Consider the following 24,418-nt stretch of genomic DNA (forward strand, 5'->3'; position numbering starts at 1 on the left):
TATTAATTTCAAAGTATAGTATCACTGGGGAAACCAGCATTCATTGCATCCCGAATTACTGTTGTAATGGTCATAGTGAGCTGCCTTTCTGAGCTGATGCAACCTTGGAAGAGTAGGTACACCCACAATGCTGTTATAAAGTTTCATGATTTTAATTTGGGGATAGTGAAAGAACACTGATACATTTCCAAATCAGAATCGTTTGTGGCTTACAGGCAACTTGCAGTTGGTTGGGCTCCGTGTACCAGCTGCCTTTCTTCCAAGTAATAGAGGTTGGTGGTTTGGAAAGTGTTATTAAATGAACCTTGATGAGTTACTGCAGTGCATCTTTGTAGGTCGGTTGTGGTACACATTTCTGGCACTGTGCTTCCATGGCAGAGGGAGTGAATGTTTGTTTATGGTAGTGGATGGGGTGTTGTTGTCCTGTGTTCAGCTTGTTGAGTACAGCTGTACATGTTTATAGACAAGTGGGGAGTATTCCATTAAAATCTTGATTTGAAACTATATCCACATTGTAGTGAGTTCAATACCTGAAACTTCCTCCCTAACAGATCTCTGGGTATACTTACATCACATGGACTGCAGTGGGTCAAGAATTTGCTCACCTGCACCTTCTCAGGGACATTTGGTAATGGGATATAAATGCTGGCTTGTCAACAGCATTCACCTCCCCTGAAAATATATAGGAAATGTTACCCCAATATTCAGATAAATGAAATACAACGCGGGAAGGTATGCATCAGTTAATCTGAAATATGCAGCAGGAAAATGCTATATAGGGTACTATCATTTCTCATCTAACAGCCCATTGGCTATAAACAGTTCAATCAGATTTAAAGTCATGGGCCAGGCGTCATTAATCTGCAAGAATTCTTTGAGGAGGTAACAAATAGTGAATGAAGAGCTATTTGGCATTTTTATAAGGTTTCACTTTTTAAAAGGGTCAAGGTTTTTGGAACTAATGAACAATTAACTTTGCAGGTTCAGTGTTCACTTGGCAATGGGAATTAGGAAATATCATAGAAAAGTATTGGCTGAAGGCATTTGCTATTGACTCTTTACAGGATTTTAATCTATGTCCCTTTTGTTCATACCATTCATAAATGATTCAAAGTATTTTCACTGTTTATTAACATGGGTAAATTATGAAGCCATTGAATACTCAGCATTTAGTAAACCTGAACCAACATAGATAATGTGCTAAGGAAAGGGAGATAAACTTTAATATAGATAAGTATCATACTTATTAGAATATGGAACAACAAACATGATTAACAGAAGAAAATTCATTTAATGATGCTGCAGAAAAATAAGTGATTGTTAATTCAGTAATTTCAGGTGACTTTAACTTACTGCTCTATTACTGATATCAGGATATCAACATAAAACTGAAACATTTGTTAGTTATTGGTGAGTAATGCAAGCATGTAGAATATAAGAACATAAGAACTAGGAGCAGGAATAGGCCGTAAGGCCCTTCAAGCCAGCTCTGCCATTCAATAAGATCATGGCTTGTCTTTTCAGACTGAAAGCCACTTACCCGTGCTCTCACCGTATTCCTTAATTCCTTTATGGTTCAAAACAAAATCTACCTTAGCTTTATAAATGCTAACTGAAGTAGCATCAACTACTTCACTGGGCAAAAACTTCCATAGATTAACAGCCCTCTGGGTGAAGAAGTTCCTTCTCAATTCAGTCCTAAATCTGCTCCCTCCAATCTTGAGGCCCTCTTGTTCTAGCTTCACCTGCCAGTGGAAACATCCTCTCTGCTTCTATCTTATCTATTCCCTCCATAATTCATGAGTTTTGAGAAGATTTGATGGAAAATTTGAGAAGAAGGAAACCTAAACACATAAATAGGAAGCAGGCCATGCCACCAGTCCTTCATCCAGAGGCTCACTGATAACGTTACCTAGTATGGTGCCAAAATGTCTGAAAACGAACCTTCCAGCTCAGTGAGCAAACCTGCATCCAGTCCCTTCATAATTTTATACATTTCTATAAGATCCCCCCTCATTGTTCTGAATTCCAATGAATATAATCCCAATCTACTCAGTCTCTCCTTATAAGCTAACCCCCTCAACTCTGGAATCAACCTAGTGAACCACCTCTGCACCCCCTCTAGTGCCAGTGCACCCTTTCTCAAGTAAAGAGACCAATACTGCAAACAGTGCTCCAGTTGTGGCCTCACCTGCAACATAACCTCTCTACTTTTAAACTCAATCCCTTTAGCAGTGAAGGACAAAATTCCATTTACCTTCCTAATTACTTGTTGTACCTGGAGACCAACCCTCTGTGATTCATGCACAAGGACACCTAGGTCCCTCTGCACAGCAGCATGCCGTACCTTTTTACCATTCAAGTAATAATCCTTTTTACTATTACTTCTACCAAAATGTATGACTTAACATTTATTCCATCTGCCACACCTTTGCTCACTCACTTACTCAATGTATCTATGATCCTCTGCAAAGTTTCACAATACTCTGCACACTTTGCTCTACCACTAATCTTAGTGTCATCTGCAAACTTTGACACACTACACATTGTCCCCAACTCAAATCATCTATATAAATTGTAAATAATTGTGGTCCCAACACCGATCCCTGAGACACACCACTAGTCGCTGATTGCCAGCCAGAATAGCACTCATTTATCCCTACTCTTTGCTTCCTTTTAGATAACTAATCCTCTACCTATGCTAATACTTTACCCCTAACACCATACATCTTTATCTTATGCAGTGGCCTCTTATGCGGCACTTTGTCTTTTGGAAATCTAGGTACACTACATCCACTGGATCCCCATTGTCCACTTTGGCTTGTAATGTCGTCATAGAATTTCAGAAGATTTGTCAAGCATGACCTGCCTTTCATAAACCCATGCTGCATCTGCCCAACGGGACAATTTCTTTGAAGATAACTTGCTATTTCTTCCTTGATAATAGACTCAAGCATCTTCCCCACTACAGAGGTTAAGTTAATCGGTCTATAATTCCTTATCTTTTGTCTACCTCCCTTTTTAAACAGTGGCGCCACATTTGCTGTTTTCCAATCAGCTGGGACTGCCCCAGAGTCCAGCGAAGTTTGGAAAATTACTGCCAGTGTGCCTCCTATTTCTCCCACTAGTACCCTGGGATGCATTCCATAAAGGCCAGGAGACTTATCAATCCTTAACTCCATTAGCTTGCTCAACACTAACTCTTCTGTAATAATGATTGTTTCCAGGTCTTCACCTACCTTTGTCTCTTTGTCAATCACTGGCATGTTATTAGTGTACTCCAATGTGAAGACCGATACAAAATACCTGTTCAATGCCTTGGCCATTTCATCATATCCCACAACTGAATGCCTCTTCTCATCCTCTAAAGTAACTTTAACCATTCTTTTTTGCTTTATATATTTATGGAAACTTTTGCTATATAAATTAGGGCAGAAATTGACTGTTTGGACCTTCATGCCAGTTTTTCTTCATTTTAACAAGCCTGTCTACTTTCTGTTGTCAGTCAAGAGTCCATCTAAATCAGCCATGAAAATGTTCAGTCAGGCTGACCTCATACTCTCTGGGGAAGACCCTTCCACAGGCTCCCAATTCTCACAGAGAAAAAAATAAATCTACTTATCTCCCTCTTTAATAGGCAACCCTTTTTAAAAATCATATTCCATAGTTCCTATCTGTCCCATGAGGGAAAATCAGCATTCAACCTGTTAAATCCTCTCTGGATCTTATACATTTAAGTAAAATCACCACTCATTCTTCTAAAACCGAATGGATACAACCTGAAACAGTTAAGTCTATCCTTATGTGATAATTCCCGATCCTTGGAATAAGCTGAGTGAGACTTTTCCGAAATGCTATTCTTTCTTTCAACAAAGGAGACCAATACTACACTCAATATTCCGTATATGGTCTCACTAATGTGCTGTACAATTGTGGCAAAACTTGCTTACTTGTTTTTTGTAGGAGGATGGAATATACATCAACATTCCAAATCATCTGTGTTCTAATGTTTTGTAATTCGTGTCCCATGACATCCAGACTCCCCTCTGCCTCCAGGATTTACAACCTTTCTCTATTTAAATAACCTGCTGCTTTTCTGTTCTTCCTGCCAAAATGGATGAGTTCACATTTATCCCACATCAGGTCAGATTCCCTACAGTGTGGAAACAGGCCCTTTAGCCCAACCAATCCACACTGACCCTCCGAAGACTAACCCATCCAGACCCACTTCCCTCTGACTAATGCACTTAGCACTATGGGAGCACTGTGGGAGGAAATCAGAGGACCAGTGGAAACCCACGCAGACACAGGGAGAATGTGCAAACTCCATACAGACCGTCGCCCGAGGCTGGTATCGAATTTGGGGCCCTGGTGCTGTAAGGCAGCAGTGCTAACCACTGAGCGACCGTGCCACCCATCACAATCCATCATCCAATTTTTTTGATACTCACTTAACCAATTGAAATCTATTTTGTAAACTCTTTGTGTCCTTTTACTTTATTTTCTTACCTTTTATTTGTCATCTACATATGTAATAACCAGATATTTGATCCCTTTATCCAAGTCCTTTATTTAGATAAATAACTGAGACCCATCCACTGATCCCTGTGCCACCCCATTAGCTATTTCTTCTTCACCTGAAAGTGACTCATTATCCGTACTGTTTGCTGCTTCTTAATTAATCAGTCAATGATAATATGTTGCCTTTTTACACCATGAGCTCTTATTTTGCATTGTAGCCCTTGTGGGACCTTGTCAGATACCTTTTGGAAATCTGTGTGGCCCACATCCACAGGTTCCTTTTTATCTGTGTTACTTGTTTATTTCCTTGAAAAACTTTCCTTCACGCAAATATTATTTCTTTATCATAAAACATAGCATACAAAAGTTGATACTAATTGTTCATAAAGGAACAACACAACTATTCAAACAGTTCTTTGGGCATGATGGTCCCAAAGTGAGAGGTGGGAAGTAATGTTAAGACAAAAATGAGTTACAGCCTGAAAGTAAATAAAACTTCCTGTGATCTTGAGTAGGTAAACCATTCAGGGCCATCCCTCCCTTGTACAGTTTAAGTTATTAAGAGATATGGGCCAAAACCAGGTATATGGAGTTAGGCTGTAAATCAGGCATGATCTGGTTGAATGGTGAACAGGCTTGAGGGGCAAAATGGCCTTCTCTTGTCCCTGTGTACAGTTGATAAAGGGTTAATTGTCATCGGGAGGCAGAAATGTAGAGTATTCAGATCAGCCTTGATCTTCAGCGGTGAAGCAAGGGTAAAACCTGCCAAAACCTGCTCCTCATTTATCTGTTTTAGTGCATTTAAATCTGCTAAAATCTTCTCGAGTTGAGAATCCAGGGCTACATTCCAGCATTGTAACTGTCTGGTGTTGATGGGGAATGGTGGATAATATCCTGATGAAATTCTTCGTGGGGCAGCTGATCACCTACAGTTGTAACATCAAGTGCAATAATCTGCTGGATTTTCAAGATGAATATTATTGATTTTTAGGTAGATGAATCTTCTCCCTCAATGCACTGAATAGTAGGTTATGCCTGGAGACTAACGACGTAAACAAATATGGAGATAACATGAGGAAGTGACATTGAAAATTAACTATGAACAAATTGAAAGGTAGAACCGTTTTGATGCACCGAATGTCTGACTTCTGTTCCTATATTCCTAGTAGAAGGCATGAGCTTGATGAGTGAAATGGCCTCTTCTTACACTGAAAAACAAGCATGTGCTTGTTGTCTGTTTAAAGCAAATTAAGATGTCTTCATGGGTTTAATTTTGAGCCTGACAGTGATACTTTTGTTAACTGTTGAAGTCATTGTAGTATATTCGATGATATGAGTACAAGAAAAAGTAACTGGGATTTAAAAGGCAGGTTATTGGTCCCTGCCAGAAGAGTCAAATTGATCTTGACGCTGTGTATAGAAGATAAATTGCTGAGTATAGTATTGTTAAAGGCTGTACATTGGTTCAGTATGCAAGCTAGAAAATGATAAATTAATATGATGCTCTCCAAGGTCAACGTTGTAGAGTTCCACGGAGATCTGGATGGGAATAAAGAGAATTTAAAAATTGCAGATGTTAAATTCTCGTCCAGTTAAGATTGTGGCCAAGTTCCACAGCCAGTCACATTGTTTTGGAAATTTATAACATGTGGAGGTAAGTTTATTCCTTATTATGAAGAATCCTAAAATATATCTGCAGGACAGCTGGCCTGGAATTTTGCAATCTTAAAGGAGAGAATGTTTTTTTCTGAAGTAAAACTATTATTTCTAGGTGCTTGGAATAAGGATAGATTCTCATTGCTGGTTGAATATAGCTAACATCATTTTGAAATCCATCAGATATGAATGAAAAAATCCAGATTTTTAAAAATGTGGTAATGAGGAGAATATTTGAACGTTTTATGGCAAGTTAATTTCTAATTGAACATCACAAGGGCAATTAATACAGCCACAACAACAATCGGTGCCTTACCAATCCACTGGAATTCTGCAATGAGATATTCACCATATTCTCATTTGTTAATTTGCTTGGATATTCAACTGTTTGACAAATCTGTTCAAAAGCTAATTTGTGTATTTTAAATTGCCTATCTCTGGACTTGAGCTTGGCTTGACAGCTGAAGCTAGAAGATAAAGGGATACGATACTCTCCAGAGATCTGTTCTGAAGCCTGGCTTTAAACTATTTATGAATGTTACTGGATAACCAAGGCTGTAAGATTTGCTGAGAATGTCAAGTGGTGTCAAAATGCTGGAATTGCCTCCGTAATAGTATTGTGGCTCTACCTGCACCACTTAGTCTGCAGCTCATCATCACCTTCTTAAGGGCAATAGAGATAGACAATAAATGCTGGCACCCTCAGTGATGCTCATATCCAATGAATGAATTAAAATTCAGGACCATGGTTTTATTCTCATTGGTGGGGACTCTGATGTAGGTCTTTTTTGGAATAAAGAGCTATTGATTCATATGAGCTGCCAGATGAGTTGGTGGAGGTTGGTACAATTACAACATTTAAAAGGCATCTGGATTGATACATGAATAAGTAGAGTTTAGAGGGATATAGGCCAAATACTGGCAAATGGGTCTAGGTCAGATTGGGATGTCTGGTCGGTGCGGATGAGTTAGATCAAAGGGTCTGCTTCTGTGCTGTATGACTCTGTGACTCATCATTGAGAGATCATTTTGATCAATTTAGATTTGGGACTTTTTTTTATATTGATGCTCCAGCTTCTTTTGAGAAAATTGATTCTTACAGGTCCTAAGTGTTCTTTTTGCCATCTTCACATGTATGTCTTGCATCCAACATTTGTTGTCCATTTCTAATAGTCCTTAAGAAAGTGATAGTGAACCACTGCTGCAGTCCATCTAGTGTAGATGTACCCAGAGTGCTGTTAAGAAGTGAGTTCCAGGATTTTCAACTTGTAACAATGAATTCACATAGCATGAACTAGGGGAAGAATAGGGTGTTCAACACTCACTGGTGGTGATATAAATTCAAGTTACAATAATGTGTAGCTTGGGGAACACAAACACTTGCACAAACCCACCAGCTATCGTTCTCCTTGTAGGCGGTGGAGGTTGCAGGTTTGGAAGGTGCTCTCAAAGTTAGTTATTGCAGATAGTGGATTGCAGATAGTTATTGCAGATAGTGGATGGTACACATCACGGCCACTAAGTGTCGGTGGTAAGGGGATGGTGATGGTGATAATAGATAGAATGTCAAACAAGTAAGATGCTTTGTCTTTGATGCTGAGCTTCTTGCTTGGACATGAACACTCAAGGGGAGAGTATTCCACCCAAACTTGTGGGTTGTAGTTTGTGGACAGACTTTGTGGAGTCAGGTGGTAAGGTTTGCTCCAGGATTCCCAGCCTCTGACCTGCTCTTGTAGCCACGATATTTTGTCTGACTGGTTCAGTTCAATCTCTGGTCAATGGTAACTTCCAGAAAGCAGATTGTTATAGTAATGCCATTGAATGTCAAAGAGTAATAACTAGGTTCTCTCTTTTTGAAGATGTCTGTTGCTTAACACTTGTTTGATTTGAATGTTACTTGCCACTTATCAGCCCAAGCAGCGATGTTGTTCCAGTCTTGCTGTATTGGATGTGTTTTGATGTTGTAACTTGAAACTGTTAGACAATTTGAAATACCGAGGCCATTATAAATGATCATCTGTCCAGATACCATACCCAGAAACAAAATCTGGGATAAAATCTCACTTGCCTTTACAGCACTAACTGCTTTAGGAAACACTACCAAACCTCTGTGGTAGGCAAGAGGGAGAGCTCCTCATAATGTAAATAATTGAAATGGGAAGCTGTTCTTTTTGTGAAGCCACAAAACTATACTGTAGGATATTGAAGAATTTATTTGGGAGACAATAATAATTTAAAAACAAGAATAGGAGAAAGCTATTTTGTTATTGTGCCTCTATCACTGCAAGCTGTCCACTTTCATTCCTTCCTGTACCCTTTCAATATTTTTCTTTGAGTACATATTTCATGTTCTGACAGAGATATGCACAAGAGCCACATGTGGTAACTCTCCATATTTTAATAACCTTTCTGCGGAAAGATATCTGCTGAATTTTCATGCTTCTAGTAATTCTAATTTTATTTCATCTCTTGCTGGCATTTCATCAACAGGAAGTTGCCTGGCTCTAGTATCTTTAAGGCAATGTTTGCAGGACTTTCTCAGATGTGCTGAGAGATAATGGCCTGGATGGTCTGATAGCTAGAGAATATTGTCCAACATAAACTGAAGTTGTGCGTTGGGCCTATGGGAAAACCCCGGTGCAGAAGATTCCCTGGGAAATGCCCAGGAAATCCAATTTTCTGATGTGCAGTTCCCCAGTTTCTGGAACCTCAGAGTCCATGAAAGTCAGAGGGTTCTGTCTTACTTAAGCTAATGAGGATGCAGGAATAAAAATCTGGTCTAACTCCCAGATAACTATCACACAGAACAATCCTTTCCCTTCTTCCCGATCGAACACTGCCAAACACCAACTATGCCCCTCTGCCATGGACCCAATATTTCAAACCATTCACTTAGCTAAATACCACCCCTCCGCCGCCACCACCAACACGCCATACCAGAGCTGACAGCCCCAACCACGACCCTGACCTTCTCTCACTAACTGGATACATCAGTTCCACACGCATCTTTCTAACTTGCATAATTAAATCTCCATCTCTTGTTCAATGGTGTTTGAAATGTTACCATTGAAGCAGGAACAGCGATGTATGTTGGGGTGGAATGTTAGGCATTTTTGTGGCATAAGGGGCAGCGAACACTGAGGTAAGGGAGGGGTGATCTTTGTTGAGGTGTGAAAAAGGTGGTGACTGGGGTTTGAGGGAGGGGGATGATCAGGTGATCATTGTCAGGGTGGTAGAGGGGGTGAAGTGGATGATGTCATGGAACAAAGAAATGGCAACACTGGGCTAATGAACAGACATGCACACAGCCTTGGGACACTTAAACTTCGCAGAATGTGGCAGCTGCAGCTGTGGGCAAAAGGGGCATGTTGTGACATCTCAAACTATCCTACATTAAGAGGGGACTGTTGGATTTCAGACACACTCCGCATTTCTGAAGGATTGAAATTGCTGATAAGAAGTGCAAAGTTCAGTACTAACGCAAAAATGTAGGAGTGGAGTGGCAACCTGGTGGAGATTGGCCTGGACAATGTATGTCAAGGTAAGAGGGGATGGTCAGAAGTTTAGTGTCTCAATTGGTTTTTAAGGATAGTCAAAAGAGTGGAGGTGGAATGATGCAGGTGCTTAGATAGGATAGATAGAGGCTTAGATATTAGCTAGAACTTAGTGTGGGTCTGGGTGACTAAAGGCATATATCCTAGCTATCATTAATATGTCCTACCAAGGTAGGGAAGGGGTTGATGGGGATACATGAAAGACATAAGTTGGTTGGGGCAGTTGTAGCATTAGATGATAGTTAGAATTAGGTAGTGGTATGGCCATGATTTTTAGATTGTTTTTTAGAATTTTAGATTGGAGTTTTACTGGTTGCAAGGCTGCAAGAATGGTTGATACATGAGTAAGGAGATGGAGACAGCAGAGTTTTAGATGAGGTAAAGTTTACAGACAGTGGAATATGGCAGGCTGGCCAGAAGAATATGAGGACAACTGAAACTGAACAAGATGAAGAGATGGATGAACATTTCAGCAGGAATGAACTGAAAGTAGAAAAGGCGACATGTAATACTGAGGAAGAAAGAAAGGTGGCCTTTGTGATGGATTGAATGTGATGTCAAAATCACAGCTTGGGCCCAAAGGACTCCTCACGATTGTGGCAAGTCTGAGAAAGTAGTGAGTGGGGTGGGGGAGAGGAGAGTTGTTAGGGCTGGGGACAGTGCAGCCACCAGCACCAATCAATGTGCAGCTGGTATTTAGCTTTCATTGCATGAATGGTAAAGTAGCAGAGAAGTTTGCCCTTGCTTCCTAGAATTTACCTGCTTTCCATTTCCATTAGATTTTATGTCATGCTTTAAAAGCAATCTGATGCTTTGCAACAGATGTCATGTAAAAATATGGCTTCTGATTTTTAAGTGCTCCACTCTTGACAATTGATAATGTTGCTGGTCCTTGATGGCCACTTTAAATGAATACGTTCAGTGATAGGTGTGCATTTGACCTAAAATGAGGAAACCATGGGATGTACCTTAGTTCTGCTGAACAATAGGCAATGCTGGCAGAACTGCAAGTTCAGAATATTTATGCTAAAAGCAGAGAACCACTTGGGTGTAGAAGTACTTGACTTTCCAGTCTCTGTTTATCAGGTGACCACTGGTGAAGCTGTTTTCACCAAATAGACCTTCTCATTCATGTTAAAATTGACTTTGACACTCCAGATTTTTCAAAAATATATCACTTCCAGCATTATGGTTCTTTTGTAGCCAAGTAAAAGCACATGTTAACATTTACCACAGGAAATCATAAGATATAAGCTTTTAATATTAGCTCAGAATGAGGACTGCCAACGATCAACCACTAACCTCACTTGGGGCTTCTCTGACATAAATCTTTGCAAAAGAAGAGAAGAAATTTGTGTTTGAACCAAAGACAATAGATTTGAATGGGAATAGAGAAGAAATTTGAACAATAGAGAAGAAATTTGTACCTGAACCAAAGACAATAGACAGCAGAAAACTAGCCTTTTTTCCAATTATGAAAGTAAAATATGTGGAGAGACAAACAAAGTATCGTTTCAGGTTCAGTAACTTTTCATCAGAATTTTTCTATGTTCTGTCAAAGAAAAAAAGCTGACACTGTCAAATCTAGAGCTCCCTGGTATTCCTAGAAAATATTAGGAGGTCCCAAAAATATTTTATCAGCACATTAATAATAAGAAGAAAACAAAGGCAAGGGGATCAGACTTATTCAAGGTTCACAAGGTGTGTAGACACAGAAAATGTTGGCAGGGTTCTTAATGAGTACTTTGTTTTTCTCCTCAAAGGAAAAGGATGATAAGACCTTCAGATTCATGAGGATAAGTATGCATTAGTAGATACAAAAAGCATAATGTAAAGCAAACTATTGGAGGGACCGACATAGTTGAAGATGGATAAATCACCATGGCCAGATTAATTACAGTATATTGAAGGCTGTTAAAGGAATCCAAGCAGGGTATGACAGGTCTTTCTCCTATCCTTACTAGATACAAGTGAGATACTGGAGGACTGGGGATCTGTGAGTCCTATGTTTACAAAGGGACAAGGGACAGGCCAAATAATTGTTCGCTGGTCCATCTGATTTTGGTGGTGGGGAATTATTAGAATGCATTCTGATAGACAAGACAAACTGCCATTTAGAAAGGCACAGATTTATCAGCGATGGCCCCCATGGTTTACTAAAGAAGGAACATGTATTACAAACATAATTGAAATTTTTGATGGAGTAACAAAGAGGATTGATGAAGGTAGTGCAGTGGATATTGTCTTCTGACTTCTAATAAGGGATTCGTAAAATTCCAATTGGCAGACTCATCGTAATGGTTAAAAACCCATAAGTCATGGAATGTGGCATTTGCATCACAATTGGTTGAATGATGTGAAGAAAGGGTAATTCTCATGATTGTCTAGGAATTCAAGCTCCACTATTCTTCGAGTCATTACAGATATGAACATTTGATTAAACCACTGAATTGCTCAATTTAGCCTGTCTAATTCAGGTTAAAAGAACACACTCATTAGGTTACTGTACAGAACAAGAAAATAACTGTTTATTGTGAGCAAATTGTTTGTAACCAATGACAAAAATCAAATATAAATTGCTAACGTCCAACCCTCCTCAGATTTCCTCCTTCATATACAAGCACATAACGCACACAAAGCATTGAAGTTAAGGACAGGAAAAAGGCAAAGAAATCCTGGAACAACCAATCCAGCACACAATTCAATGAGTTGTTTCCCTTTCAATTCTTGATGATACAAGGTTGTTGCACAGTGATGTTCAGTTTTTTCATTCAGTGGCTTTGAATTTTTCCATTTAAGTTTTTTTAAAGGTATTTTATTCATCCATTAGTAGGGAATTTGCAGAGAGAGCAGATTGCAGAAAGTGACAAGCCAACTAGTGGTTACTGGAGACTTTCTGGTCCATCACCACACAGGACAGAGCAAAAGATTTTTTTGACTGTTCCTTTTCACATTGTAGATTTTTTTTGTTGCAGTGGGCCCACTCAGGAGCCTAAAAAAATGTTGTTGTCAAACAGTTGTGCCCTATTCAGACCCAAAAGGTCTATTCTATCTGATTTTGCTATTACTGCTCTAGAAAAAGACACTTGTATGGGACTCTCGATGCAATTCAGTAAACATGGTTTTGAAAACTGTAGCCATCTCTTTACACAGTCTCCTTGTTTTAAAACAGTATCTTCCCTTTTTAGTTCCCACATTAGGTGTTTCCAGACTTTACTCATACAGATTCCACTTCACTCGAGCTAATATCTTTCCTAAACAAAAATAGAGACTGCTAGAAAAGCTCAGCAAATCTGGCAATATCTATGAAGAGAAACCAGAGTTAATGTTTCAGGTCCAGCGATCCTTCCTCAGAACTTCATTAATATCTTTCCTATTAATTTTCTTTTTAACCACTACCACCTTTTACTTTCTGTCTGTCCTTTCTAAAAACTGAAAATGGTTTAACTATGATAGTAATGAAAGTGGGCTCTCTTTACACCAGACTAGGACAAGAGGGCATAGCCTCAAGATTAGAGGGAGCAGATTTAGGACTGAATTGAGAAGGAACTTCTTCACTCAGAGGGTTGTAAATCTATGGTATTCCTTGCCCAGTGAAGTATTTGATGCTACTTCAGCAAATGTTTTTAAAACTAAGATTTTTTTTGAACAATAAAGCAATTAAGGGATACGGTGAGAGGACAGGTAAGCAGAGCTGAGTCCACTAAAAGATCAGCCATGATCTTACTGAATGGCAGAGCAGGCTCGAAGGGCCAGATGGCCTACTCCTGCTCCTAGTTCTCATGTTCTCTCAATTTTCAACTTCCATCATCTAATTTAAATACCATGAACCTTTCATGGGCTGGTATACTTCCCTTTTCTAAAAACAAAGGGAGAAGAATTGATTCAAGGTGGCTGGAGTGATCACCTGATCTCATTGAGCCAAGCTGTGAAATCACCAGTAGTCTCAGCTTGATTATTCATGTCTTTGGATTACTCGATACAGTGTAGGAGTAGTAAAGTCTGAATAGATTGATAATTACAACACAAAAGGAGCAATATCCTGCAAAATCAACCATTGAGCAGACGTGCCCTTTAGCCAGTTACTAAATCTCGTATCTGATTTAGAATATTGTAGCTTGGTGTGCAATTTACAAAGATGTTATCCTGGTTTACAGGGAGAGAAATGCTCATTGGTGTAACAAAATATACTGACAGATGCTTGTATGCAACTTGTATACCAATTTTTACGATTTGTGACAAAAATGGTCTGATATGCAGATGTGAACACAAGGGAAAAACAAAAACATTCTATTCTGAAACTGACCAGACACTTGAAATTGAGCCAGAGCATTTGAAGAAATTGTGGAGTCAACAATAACATAGTTAATGCTGCACTACTTGCCAAGTCAAGAATTGTTTATCAGTATTGTAGTTAATGTACTGTACACAAGATACCACTGCCAGCAGTGGTCTCCAAATACATCCACCAATAAATACTCCAGCTGTAAGCAGTTTGTAAGAAATCCAAACATGTTTCTGAAGAATTGATCTTTGATGTTATTATTACATAGTTTTACTTTTAAAACTTATTCTTTAGTTAATGAGAGACAGGCTTATCAAACCTCTGAATGTGTGGCTAGCAATGCAATATTGCTTATAGAATTTCAAAAATGTTCTGTTCTGCACTGTAGGAGGACATATTTTATGACCTTCATAATCTTTTTTGTTTAGTGTAGGGAGTGTAATCATACAACACTCATGACTCATTAGTTTATTTTTAACTGTAGTTACTGTGGGGGCTTTTGAGTATTTTTTTTTCCTGTATACTTCTATTTGAGAAATGCAGTGCCATAAAAAATCATAACACCAAAACCAATGTTTAATATTGTGCCACTCAAATCAGACAATGTGTGCTTTATGCTAAATACGACAATTCAGAATGAAAGGCAGGTCTGTCCGCTGGGGAATCTGGGCCACCGTTTTTGAAGCAAACAATTGGAATAAATGCTTATTTGAATTTCGAAAGCAGTATATGGAATTTTAAAAGTTGTATAATGTCCATCAGTCCCATGAAAACTATTAAGGCACCGCAATGATCAAGAGGTTTCAGAACAGGTGGAGGCCATTTGGCCCATTGTGTCTGTGCAGGCTCCCAGGAAGGGCTAATCAGGGCTTGTCCCACTCTCCCATCCTCTAACCATTCACTACATTTAAAAAATAAAATTCCTGATCTTTTTGTTTGTTTATTTAAGAATCGCCTTAAATCGGTGTCCTCTGGTTCTTTACGCTTCTGCTAATTCTCATCTATTGTCAAGATGTTTCATGGTTTTGAGTGCCTCAATCAAACCTCCAGAACTTGTCTTTTGGTGAAGTTGGGTTGGTGCTCCTGTCTTTGCATGTAACTGAAGTCTGTTATACCTACCTGAAACTATTCTTGTAATTTTTAAAATTATACCTTCTCAAAAGCCTTTCCAGAAGTGTGGAGTCAAGAATTGGATATAATTGAGGCCAAACCTGTTAATAAAGGTGCAAAATAACTCCCTTCCTTTTGTGGGTGTTTTCTAATTAAGTTGATCAGGATCTTATTAAACATCAGTGAAGTAGGTGAGACTTGAATCCAAGCCTCCTGATCTAGAGGTAGCTGCATTACCTCTGCACTCCAGAGCATATTATCCCTTGTCATTTGATTTATAAAACCCAAGATTCCATAAATCTTTTTAACAATTTCCTCTGTCTGCCTTGCTGTCTAAGAACAGACATTGACATATATCTTAAAATGGTGCCATTGAATCGTTTACATCCACCTGAGCAGGCAGATAAGTCTTTAGTTTCAGTTGTATCCTCTGACTGTACAGCACTCTCTCAGTGCTGCATGGAAGTGTCAGCTTTGATTTTTGTGCTCAACCCTTGAAGTGGGAATTGATCCCACAATCCAGAACTGAGTTTCAACTGAAGTAATGGAGATAATTTTCATGTCAGACATGAGAATCCTTGGTTCTGTTGCATCAAACTGTATGTTTGAAATTTATTTATTGTTTATTTATTTTACCACTTCACTTGATAATTTTTGACAATCTTGCAATATTCTGTTGCATTGCTCTTTCATCTGATCCACTTCACTAATTTTCTATTACCACCATCTTTATTATATTAGGATAGTTAACATCTCCTGCTCTGTGACTACTCCTTTTAGCTGTCTTTGCAATTTGCTGACAAACTTGTTGATTTATCTTTCTCACTATTTAGAGCTCACAACTTTATAAAAACTGACCATTGTTTTTTACCTCAGGCTAAATAACTTTTCACTAATATCTACTATTTCACTTCTATTTAAAATTATTACAAGTGACTTAAAAGCTGGCATGCCTCTTTTTTGTTGCTTTTCCATTGTTCCTGAATATTTGATAAGCTGGAATGTTAGTGCAACCACATCATATTCAGATTAAAGCAAATGAAAAGCAGAGGAAACTGGAGCAGGAGTGGACCATTTGCTTTCCTCAAGCCTCCTTAGTACCCAAAATCCAATTGTTCCCTGACTAAGATATGCTTGACGACAGACATCCGCAGCAATCCGAGATTGAGCATTCTAAAGTATTCACCATTCTTGGACGGAAGTAATTTCTCCTGCTGTCAGTCCTAAAAGACTGAGCCCTTTTCTGAGTTACCTTGTTTTAGACTTGCCAGCCAGGCGAATTATCTTCCTATTAACAACACTTCAAAAATCTTTTTTCTTCATTACAATTTAATCAGCTTGCAGTCTTCTGAACCTGAGGGAATATAAACCTAATCAACCTGATTTCTCATCCCAGGAATTAGTCCGTTGAACATTTCACTCCTCCTAAGGCAATAATATCTTTTCTAAAGTTTGATATATAATGTGGTACATTATAATCTGGGTATGGTGTGACAGAATTGCATTATAATTGTAGTAGGATTTTAGTCTTTATTGAACTCCATTTGCTAATTGTTTGCTATGCCAGTGTGTGAACTTTGTGATTCATATGCAATGCAAGAATAACCAGATCCTTGTGAATGCAAACATTTTGCAGTCTCTCTTTTTAGAAAATGTTTTGTTATTGAAGTAGACAAATCTACGTTTTTCCACATATTTCATCTGCTATCTTCTTTCCCACTTAACTATTTAAATCCTTTTACAGCTTCTTTACATCTTCTTAACAGCTGCTATACCCATCCAACTGGCACGATTTGTCAAAATTAGGTACTTGCACTCTCACTAAATCATTGATCTCTACAGTAAAGAGCTGAGGCCCAAGCACTGATCCTTGTAATACTGGTTATGAACTGCCAACCCAAAAAATTCCTATTTGTTTCACTCATGCGACAATTGTGTTTGAGTTGTTATCAATGGCTTTTGACTGATTTTATGCATGACTGAAATTTTAGGTTTTAAACAAGCCAGTACATGGATTATTCAAATCATCAAACACATCAGTTTAAATTACATCAAATTTTTCAGTTTTGACTTTGTGTTAGCAATCAAAGGACCAATATTCTTGCAGGGAGATTTGCTAGTGCTACTCAGAAGGCTTTAATTTTTTTTAGATTAGATTACTTACAGTGTGGAAACAGGCCCTTCGGCCCAACAAGTCCACACCGACCCGCTGAAGCACAACCCACCCAGACCCATTCCCCTACATTTACCCCTTCACCTAACCCTACGGGTAATTTAGCACGGCCAATTCACCTAACCTGCACATTTTTGGACTGTGGGAGGAAACCGGGGCACGCAGAGGAAACCCACGCAGGCACGGGGAGAACGTGCAAACTCCACACAGTCAGTCGCCTGAGGCGGGAATTGAACCCGGGTCTCTGGCGCTGTGAGGCAGCAGTGCTAACCACTGTGCCACCGTGCCGCCCATATAGTGGGGTTGTGATGGGGGGGGGGGGCGGGGGGGGGGGGGGGGGTGTGGGGAGGCGGGCAGGCGTGGGAGAGGTGGGGGGCTGTGGGGTGGGCGGGCGGAGCGGAATCAAAGCGATAGTGATAAAAAACTGAGGATGGTATAGTAGATAAACAAAGCAAGCCTTATAGTCAAGGCAGACACTAGCTTGGCAGAGAATGAGATAAGACTGATAAATTAAACTGCATTTACTGCAATGCAAAAGGTCTGACAGGTAAGGCATGGTTAGAAATATGGGATTGGGGTATCACAGCTGCTACAGAAACGTGGTTCAAGGACAGACAGGACTGTTAGCTTAATGTTCTGGGATATAGATGCTATAGGAAGGATAGAAAGGGAGACGAGAGAGGAGGTGGGTGGCGTTTTTGGTTAGGGGTGACGTTACAGCTGTACTTGGGGAGGACATTCCTCGGAGATTGTCTGGTGAAGTTAAATGGGTGGATCTGGGAAGTAAGAAAGGGATGATCACCTCGTTGGGATTGTATTATAGGCCTCCCAGTTGTCAGCAGGAAATTGAGATGCAGGATTATTACGAGATCTCAGATATCTATACAAAAAAAGGGTCATACTATCTTCTTTACAGGTGCCAAGCAGTTTCTAATATTTTAGTTTGCAAAGCTTTAGTTAATCACTAAGAAGCTCTGACGCCATTTCCAAATTATTGCAAAACAGGTTATTGAGTACCTTTTTACTAAAACATCCAAGAGCACTCTCAAACACATGACACTGAGACACATGTTAAAGAGTTTTGGCAGCTGACCAAAATTTAAATTTGTTAGAAAGGTGGAAAGAAAGATAAAAGGATAGTGAGGTTTAGGGAGGGAATTTCAGAAGTTGTTGCTGAAAGTTAGGTTGCCATTGGTGGCTTACGAAACATTAGGGTACTGAAAACCCCAGAGTTGCAGAAGCACAGGTACTGTGAAGATTTTTGGGACTGGTTGAGGTTGCAGAGACAGGGAGGGGACAAAGCTACAAATGGTGAGAATTTTAAAGTTGAGGCATTGCTTGACAGGCTAGATCACTAGGCAGAAGAGGGTAAACTTGATTGTTACAAAATAGAACACAGCAGCAAAGTCTTGGGTGATCTGATACGAAGTGGAAAGATGTCCTGTGTTGTGCTAGAAAAGTCGAATTACTAAAGATAGTAAACACATGGATGAAGGTTTCAGAAGCAGATGAACTGAGGTAGGACAAAGTTGGGCATGTTAGGGAGGAGAAAACAGTCAGTCTTTGGTGACACAGATATGTAGTCACATTCACATCTCTATCAGTTATAACTGCACATTGTACAACAGTCTGGCTATGCCTCAGGCAATTGGCAACATTTACTGTGTTTAATTTCATTTTGGCCTCAAAGTAGAGGTGGTTGTTCTGTCCTTGCAAAGATTGGATAGAATATATTTTGATGCAGATGCTCTGCTTGCATAATTCCTGTTATGGAATTAACAAAAATCTTGCAGCATGCCAATTTCTCCACCCTAACCTAACACATATAAAAAAGTGGAATTATGATGTTTAATATCAAGCCAGAAATAGGACAGGGAGATGTTGGTGCTTTGTTTATTTTCTGTAACTGGTTTAGCGTAGTTCAGGATGCTGTAAAAGCTGTTTCTAGAGCAATCCTGGATGTGGAATGAAAGGAAGAAGGAGTGGAGGCCAAGCCTAGTAATTTAACTGTTGAGAGTAGGCCAATCATGTTGATAATATGCTATAGAGCACAGCTGCTTCTTCTGCCAGTTCTGAAGATTGTCCCTCAAGTGAGTGCACTATGTTACTGATTATGTGGTTGCTAGGAACCAAATAAAGAGTAGCTTTATTTGGGAATTAATATGAATTGTTTGATGGCTGTCGTAGTCATAGAGTCCTAAAGATGGAATCAGACCCTTTGATCCAACTCATCCAACCAGATATCCTAAACTGACATAGCCCCATTTGCCAGCACTTGGCCTATTTGCCTCTAAGCCTTTCTTACTCATGCACCCATCCAGGTGCTTTTTAAATGTCGTAATTGTACCCGTCTCATCCACTTCTTCTGGCAGCTCATTCCATATGTGCGCCACTCTCCATGTGAAAAAGCTGCCCCTCAGGTCCCTCTTATATCTTTCCACTCTCATCTTAAACCTTACCCCCTAATTCTGGACTTCCCTATCCTGGGAAAAAGACCTTGTCTAGTCACTCTATCCATGACCCTCATGGTTTTATAAACCTCTGTAAAGTTATCTCTCAGCCTCTGATACTCCAAGGAAAAAAGCCTCAGTCTGTTCAGCCTCTTCCCCCTGCAGTTCTGGCAACATTCTTGTAAATTTTTTCTGAACCCTTTCACGTTTCACAGCATCTTCCTTAGAGCAGGGAGACCAGAATTGTACACAGTATTCTAAAAGTGGCCTCACCACTATTCTGTATAGCGGAAACATGACGTCTCAACTCCCCTCATCCAATTTCCGAAAAGGTGAATCCAGAGGAAACTGGCTGGTACATATTGTAGCTCAGAGTTTCCTTTACACCAGTGAAAGCCATTGAGAAGTTTAGCTTGAGTTGAGAACATTGGCCAATTGTCAATGTTAAATTGCATTAATTTTCCACTTGCATAACTCATTAAAATCCTTCCCTCGCTTCCTAATTATTTCCTCATTACCTGTTTCAAAGCAAGCACAGAATTAATTTGTGCACAGGCGCTATTAAGAATACATGAATTAGGAACAATAGGATTTAAAGCACTAATCACTGATACTTCAGTGCATGGTCCTACCAAGGTCCTCTATAATTGCAGCAAGACATCCCTGCTCCTGTATTTGAATCCCCTTGCTATGAAGGTCAACATACCATTTACCTTCTTTACCAGCATGCTTACCTTCAGTGACTTGTGTTCGAGGACACCCAGGTTTCATTGTACATTCCACTCTCACGTTTATAGCCATTCAGACAATCTGCCTTCCCATTTTTGGTACCAAAGTGGTTATCTTATATCTATCCACATTATACTTCATTTGTCATGGATTTTCCCACTCACTCAATTTGTCCAAATCACACTGCAACATCTCTGCATCCTCCTCACTGCTTGTACTTCAGCCAACTTTGTGTTGTTTGCAGATTTGGAGATATCACATTTTGTTCTGCCATCTAAATCAGTAATACATTGTGAATAGCTGGAGTCTGAGTACAGACTGTGTGGTACCCCAGTAGTCACTGCTTGCCATTCAGAAAAAAACCCATTCACAGTCCTCCTATCTCTTAGTTTCCTGTCTGGTAACCATCTCAATACAGTCCCCTAACCCTATGCACTTTAATTTTACACACTAATTTCTTATTTGGGATTTTGTGCTTGCCAAATTCACTGGAATTCTTCAAGTTTGTAACTCAGAGTTGATCGGGGAGCTAGCAGATATGGTTTGTTTGGACTTACAGATGGCTTTTAGAAAAAGTTTCCTTTCATAAACCCATTCAGCCTGTGTCCAATCCTGTCATTTTCTAAATGCTCAGCTATTAATTATTTTATAATGTACTCTAACATATTCCCCACTATTGACATCAGACTGACTGGGCTATAATTTCTATTTTTCTTTCTGCCTCCCTCCTTTTATAGAGGAGTCACATTAGCTACCCTCCAATCTGTAGGAGCTAGAGTTCCAGAGTCCATAGAATCTTTGAAGGTGACCACCATTGCATCTGCTATTTCTAAAAGAACAAGAACAAAGAAGATTTACAGTCCAGGAACAGGCCCTTCGGCCCTCCAAACCTGAGCCGATCCAAATTTACTGTCTAAACCTGTTGCCCAATTCCTAAGCATCTGTATCCCTCTGCTCCCCACCCACTTATGCATCTGTCCAGAAGCATCTTAAATGAATCTACCGTGCCTGCCTGTACTACCTCAGCTGGCAACACGTTCCAGGTGCCTACCACTCTCTGGTTCTAGGGTCACTTCCTTAAACACTCTACAATATAGATTATTGGGCCCAGGGGACTTTTTGGCCTTCAATCCCTTCCACTCCCTCAACACCATTTCCCTACTAATATTAATTTCCTTCAGTTCCTTCATCTCCATAAGCCCTGTGTTCTCCAATGTATCTGGTAGATTATTTGTATCTTCCTTTGTGAACACAGAAACAAAGTATGTATATAGTTGATCAGCTATTTCTTTGCTCCCCATTATACTCTCCCCTGTTTCTCACAGTAAGGGACCTAGATTTGCCTTCACCAATCCTTTTCTCTTCACATGCCTTCACATTTACTGCCAGTTTTTATGTTCCCTGCAAGCTTACTCTTGTACTCTATTTTCCTTTTTTTAAATCAATCTATTTGTCCTTTTCTGAATTCTAAACTCCACATACTCCTCAGATTTGTTGTTTTGTTGTGACCAGTTTGTGTGTCTCTTCTTTGAATATACTCTGTCTTTAATTTCATTTGTGAGCCATGGTTTGGCCCGTTTTACTTTTGCATCACTCAGGAATGAACAATTGTTGCAGTTCGCCCATATATCAATATGTGTCATAACTAATGGATGTTCACACTCCCCCTCCAGAATGTCCTGTAACTGCTCCGAGATATCCTTGACCCCAGCACCAGGGTTGCAACATACCATCCCAGCATCTAGTCTGCAGGAACAGAAACTCCTGTCTGTTCTCCTTATAATTGAATCCCTGTGACTGTATTATTCTTCTCCTGTGCAGCAAATTTGGCTGTTGCTGTTTTCCGCTGAGAGACCATTCCTCTCAACAGTATCAAAAAACAGTATATCTTTTGCAGGGGAATCCACAGGGTGTTCCTGCTCTGCTTGCTTAATTCTCTTGCTGTGCCTGCTGGTTACCCATTCCCTTCTTGCCTCTGGAGTTTGAGCCCACGGTGTGTCCATTTCTCTGTATGCACCATTCACAGCACTCTCCATCTCACAGATGCTCCACAGTTGCTACTCCATCTCCAAACGCACTGTCCCTTGAGCTACAGTTGGAGACACCTCCTGCACACATGCAAGCCCTGGAAATGTTCCTGGCTTCTAGAAAGAGCATACCAATGCTTTGATCTCTCCTGCCATGCAGCAAAAGCACACGATCTGTAGACAGGGCAAAAGTGAGGACTGCAGATGCTGGAAATCAGAGTCTACATTAGAGTGATGCTGGAAAAGCACAGCCGGTTAGGCAGCATCCAAGGAGCAGGAAAATCAACATTTCCTGCTCCTTGGATGCTGCCTGACCGGCTGTGCTTTACCAGCACCACTGTAATGCACGATCTGTAGACAGTCAGTCCATGTGACATTTTATAAATTCTTTCTTTGGAAATAGAACTAGTCTGACTCAAGTGTGAGGCAGACTCTAACCTCACACCTCTAATGCATTGTTTGAGCTGAGATGTCACCTGTTTTTATAAAAGCTTAACTTATGTTGGGACTGTGACTTGAAAGAAGTTCTGGGAATCACATATTAATCAAGCAAAACCTGCATCCCCATTCTAAGTGGTTAAAGACTTAACGGCAATCTAAGTTTTTTTCAATGCATCACATGAGTTGTATGACACTTTGATCTTTTACTATAAATTCTGTGTCCTTAGTTTCCTGCCCCACTGGCAACCTGACAAAGGAACAGTGCTCCAAAAGCTTGTACTTCCAAATAAACCTGTTGGACTATAATCTGGTGTTGTGTGATTTTTTTTTAACACAATAAAAATGAGCAAGGAGCATTTCTTGGTATAGAATTTGGTTTGTTGTGAGAACACGTGTACTGAAATAATCTTTGCAATGCCTTTAAAGCAGTTAAATTCTCCAGTGACATCACGAGGGATAGCTTTTCCTTCAACTTACAGGAGGTAAGTCATTTATCTAGAGGTGACCAGCAGATGATTTTTTTCCACATTGTAAATGGACATAAAAATGGTCAAATAACTTCATAGGTTCTGAATCTAGGTTCATAGTGTTTGGAATTTTCTTCCAAATATAAAATCCTTCCTTTTATGGGTGTTCTTGACTCTTGCAAAAACAAATTACTGAGTGAGAAATGTCTGGGGTTTTGAAATATGAAGTGGCGTTTTAGGTAGTGCAACTGTTGAACTCAAAAATCATTTTAATCTTTTTGCTGTAACCTTTTCTTGTCTTCCCCTCTATCCATGTGTCCTGTTCCCCTCCCCTATGGCCGCACCTCCATCCCATTATTTCTTTAACAGACTGAGACAGCTTCTGCCATACGTCGTACAGTGGAGGCATTACTGGAGCATGGAGCTGTGGTGAGGAATCTGGAGAGTTTGGGAGAACGGACACTGCCATACAAAATGTCCAAACACAATCAGCGACACAGCACTGGCGGGTATGTCTAATTTAGAAAAATGTAAGATTTGGAGATGGCTAAAAATGCTACTATATTTTGGGAGGTTTTCCCCTAACTATTCTGTGGAGTTACTGTCATTGATCACTTGAGCAGTAAACATACACAACTCATATGTCTCATGCCCCACAGTAAATCCTTATCTGTTCAGCAGTTATCTAAATGTATTGAAACACGAAGGTGAATGAATTCTTGTCTCTGAACTGCTTTTCTTTTATTATTGGGCATCACTAGCCAGAGGGCAGCTAACAGTTAAGTGCATTATGGTGGGTCTGGAGTCACATATAGGATGGCAAATTTTCTTCCCTAAAGGATATTGGTGAATTCAGATTTTACCATCTGCCATGGTGGGATTTGAGCCTCTGTTCCCAGAATTTAGCCCGGTGTTCAGTGACTTCACCGCCTACACCACTGCATCCCATGCTCTATCTCCAATTTCAGAACACCGATGTATATGCATTCTTTGGAAGTCTAAACC

The 24,418-nt window shown here is 39.8% G+C and overlaps 1 protein-coding gene across 4 annotated transcripts in view; it reads left to right on the plus strand.

The window, feature by feature from the left end:
- The window catches only part of mrps6 (mitochondrial ribosomal protein S6), a 91,455-nt gene that overhangs the window by 37,388 nt on the left and 29,649 nt on the right, over positions 1 to 24,418 (plus strand). For 3 of the 4 annotated variants that reach the window (XM_087992566.1, XM_087992564.1, XM_087992567.1), the window contains exon 2: positions 23,783 to 23,922. In XM_087992566.1, coding sequence (XP_087848692.1) covers positions 23,783 to 23,922 — 140 coding nt within the window. Of the gene's footprint in view, positions 1 to 19,311; positions 19,390 to 23,782; positions 23,923 to 24,418 lie in introns of those variants that run through there. The other variant, XM_087992565.1, reaches the window with a different exon arrangement.

The sequence above is a fragment of the Chiloscyllium plagiosum genome, unplaced genomic scaffold (assembly GCF_037043375.1).
Source record: "Chiloscyllium plagiosum isolate Xiang-an unplaced genomic scaffold, Cpla_swu_hap1 HiC_scaffold_12, whole genome shotgun sequence".
Taxonomy (NCBI): domain Eukaryota; kingdom Metazoa; phylum Chordata; class Chondrichthyes; order Orectolobiformes; family Hemiscylliidae; genus Chiloscyllium; species Chiloscyllium plagiosum.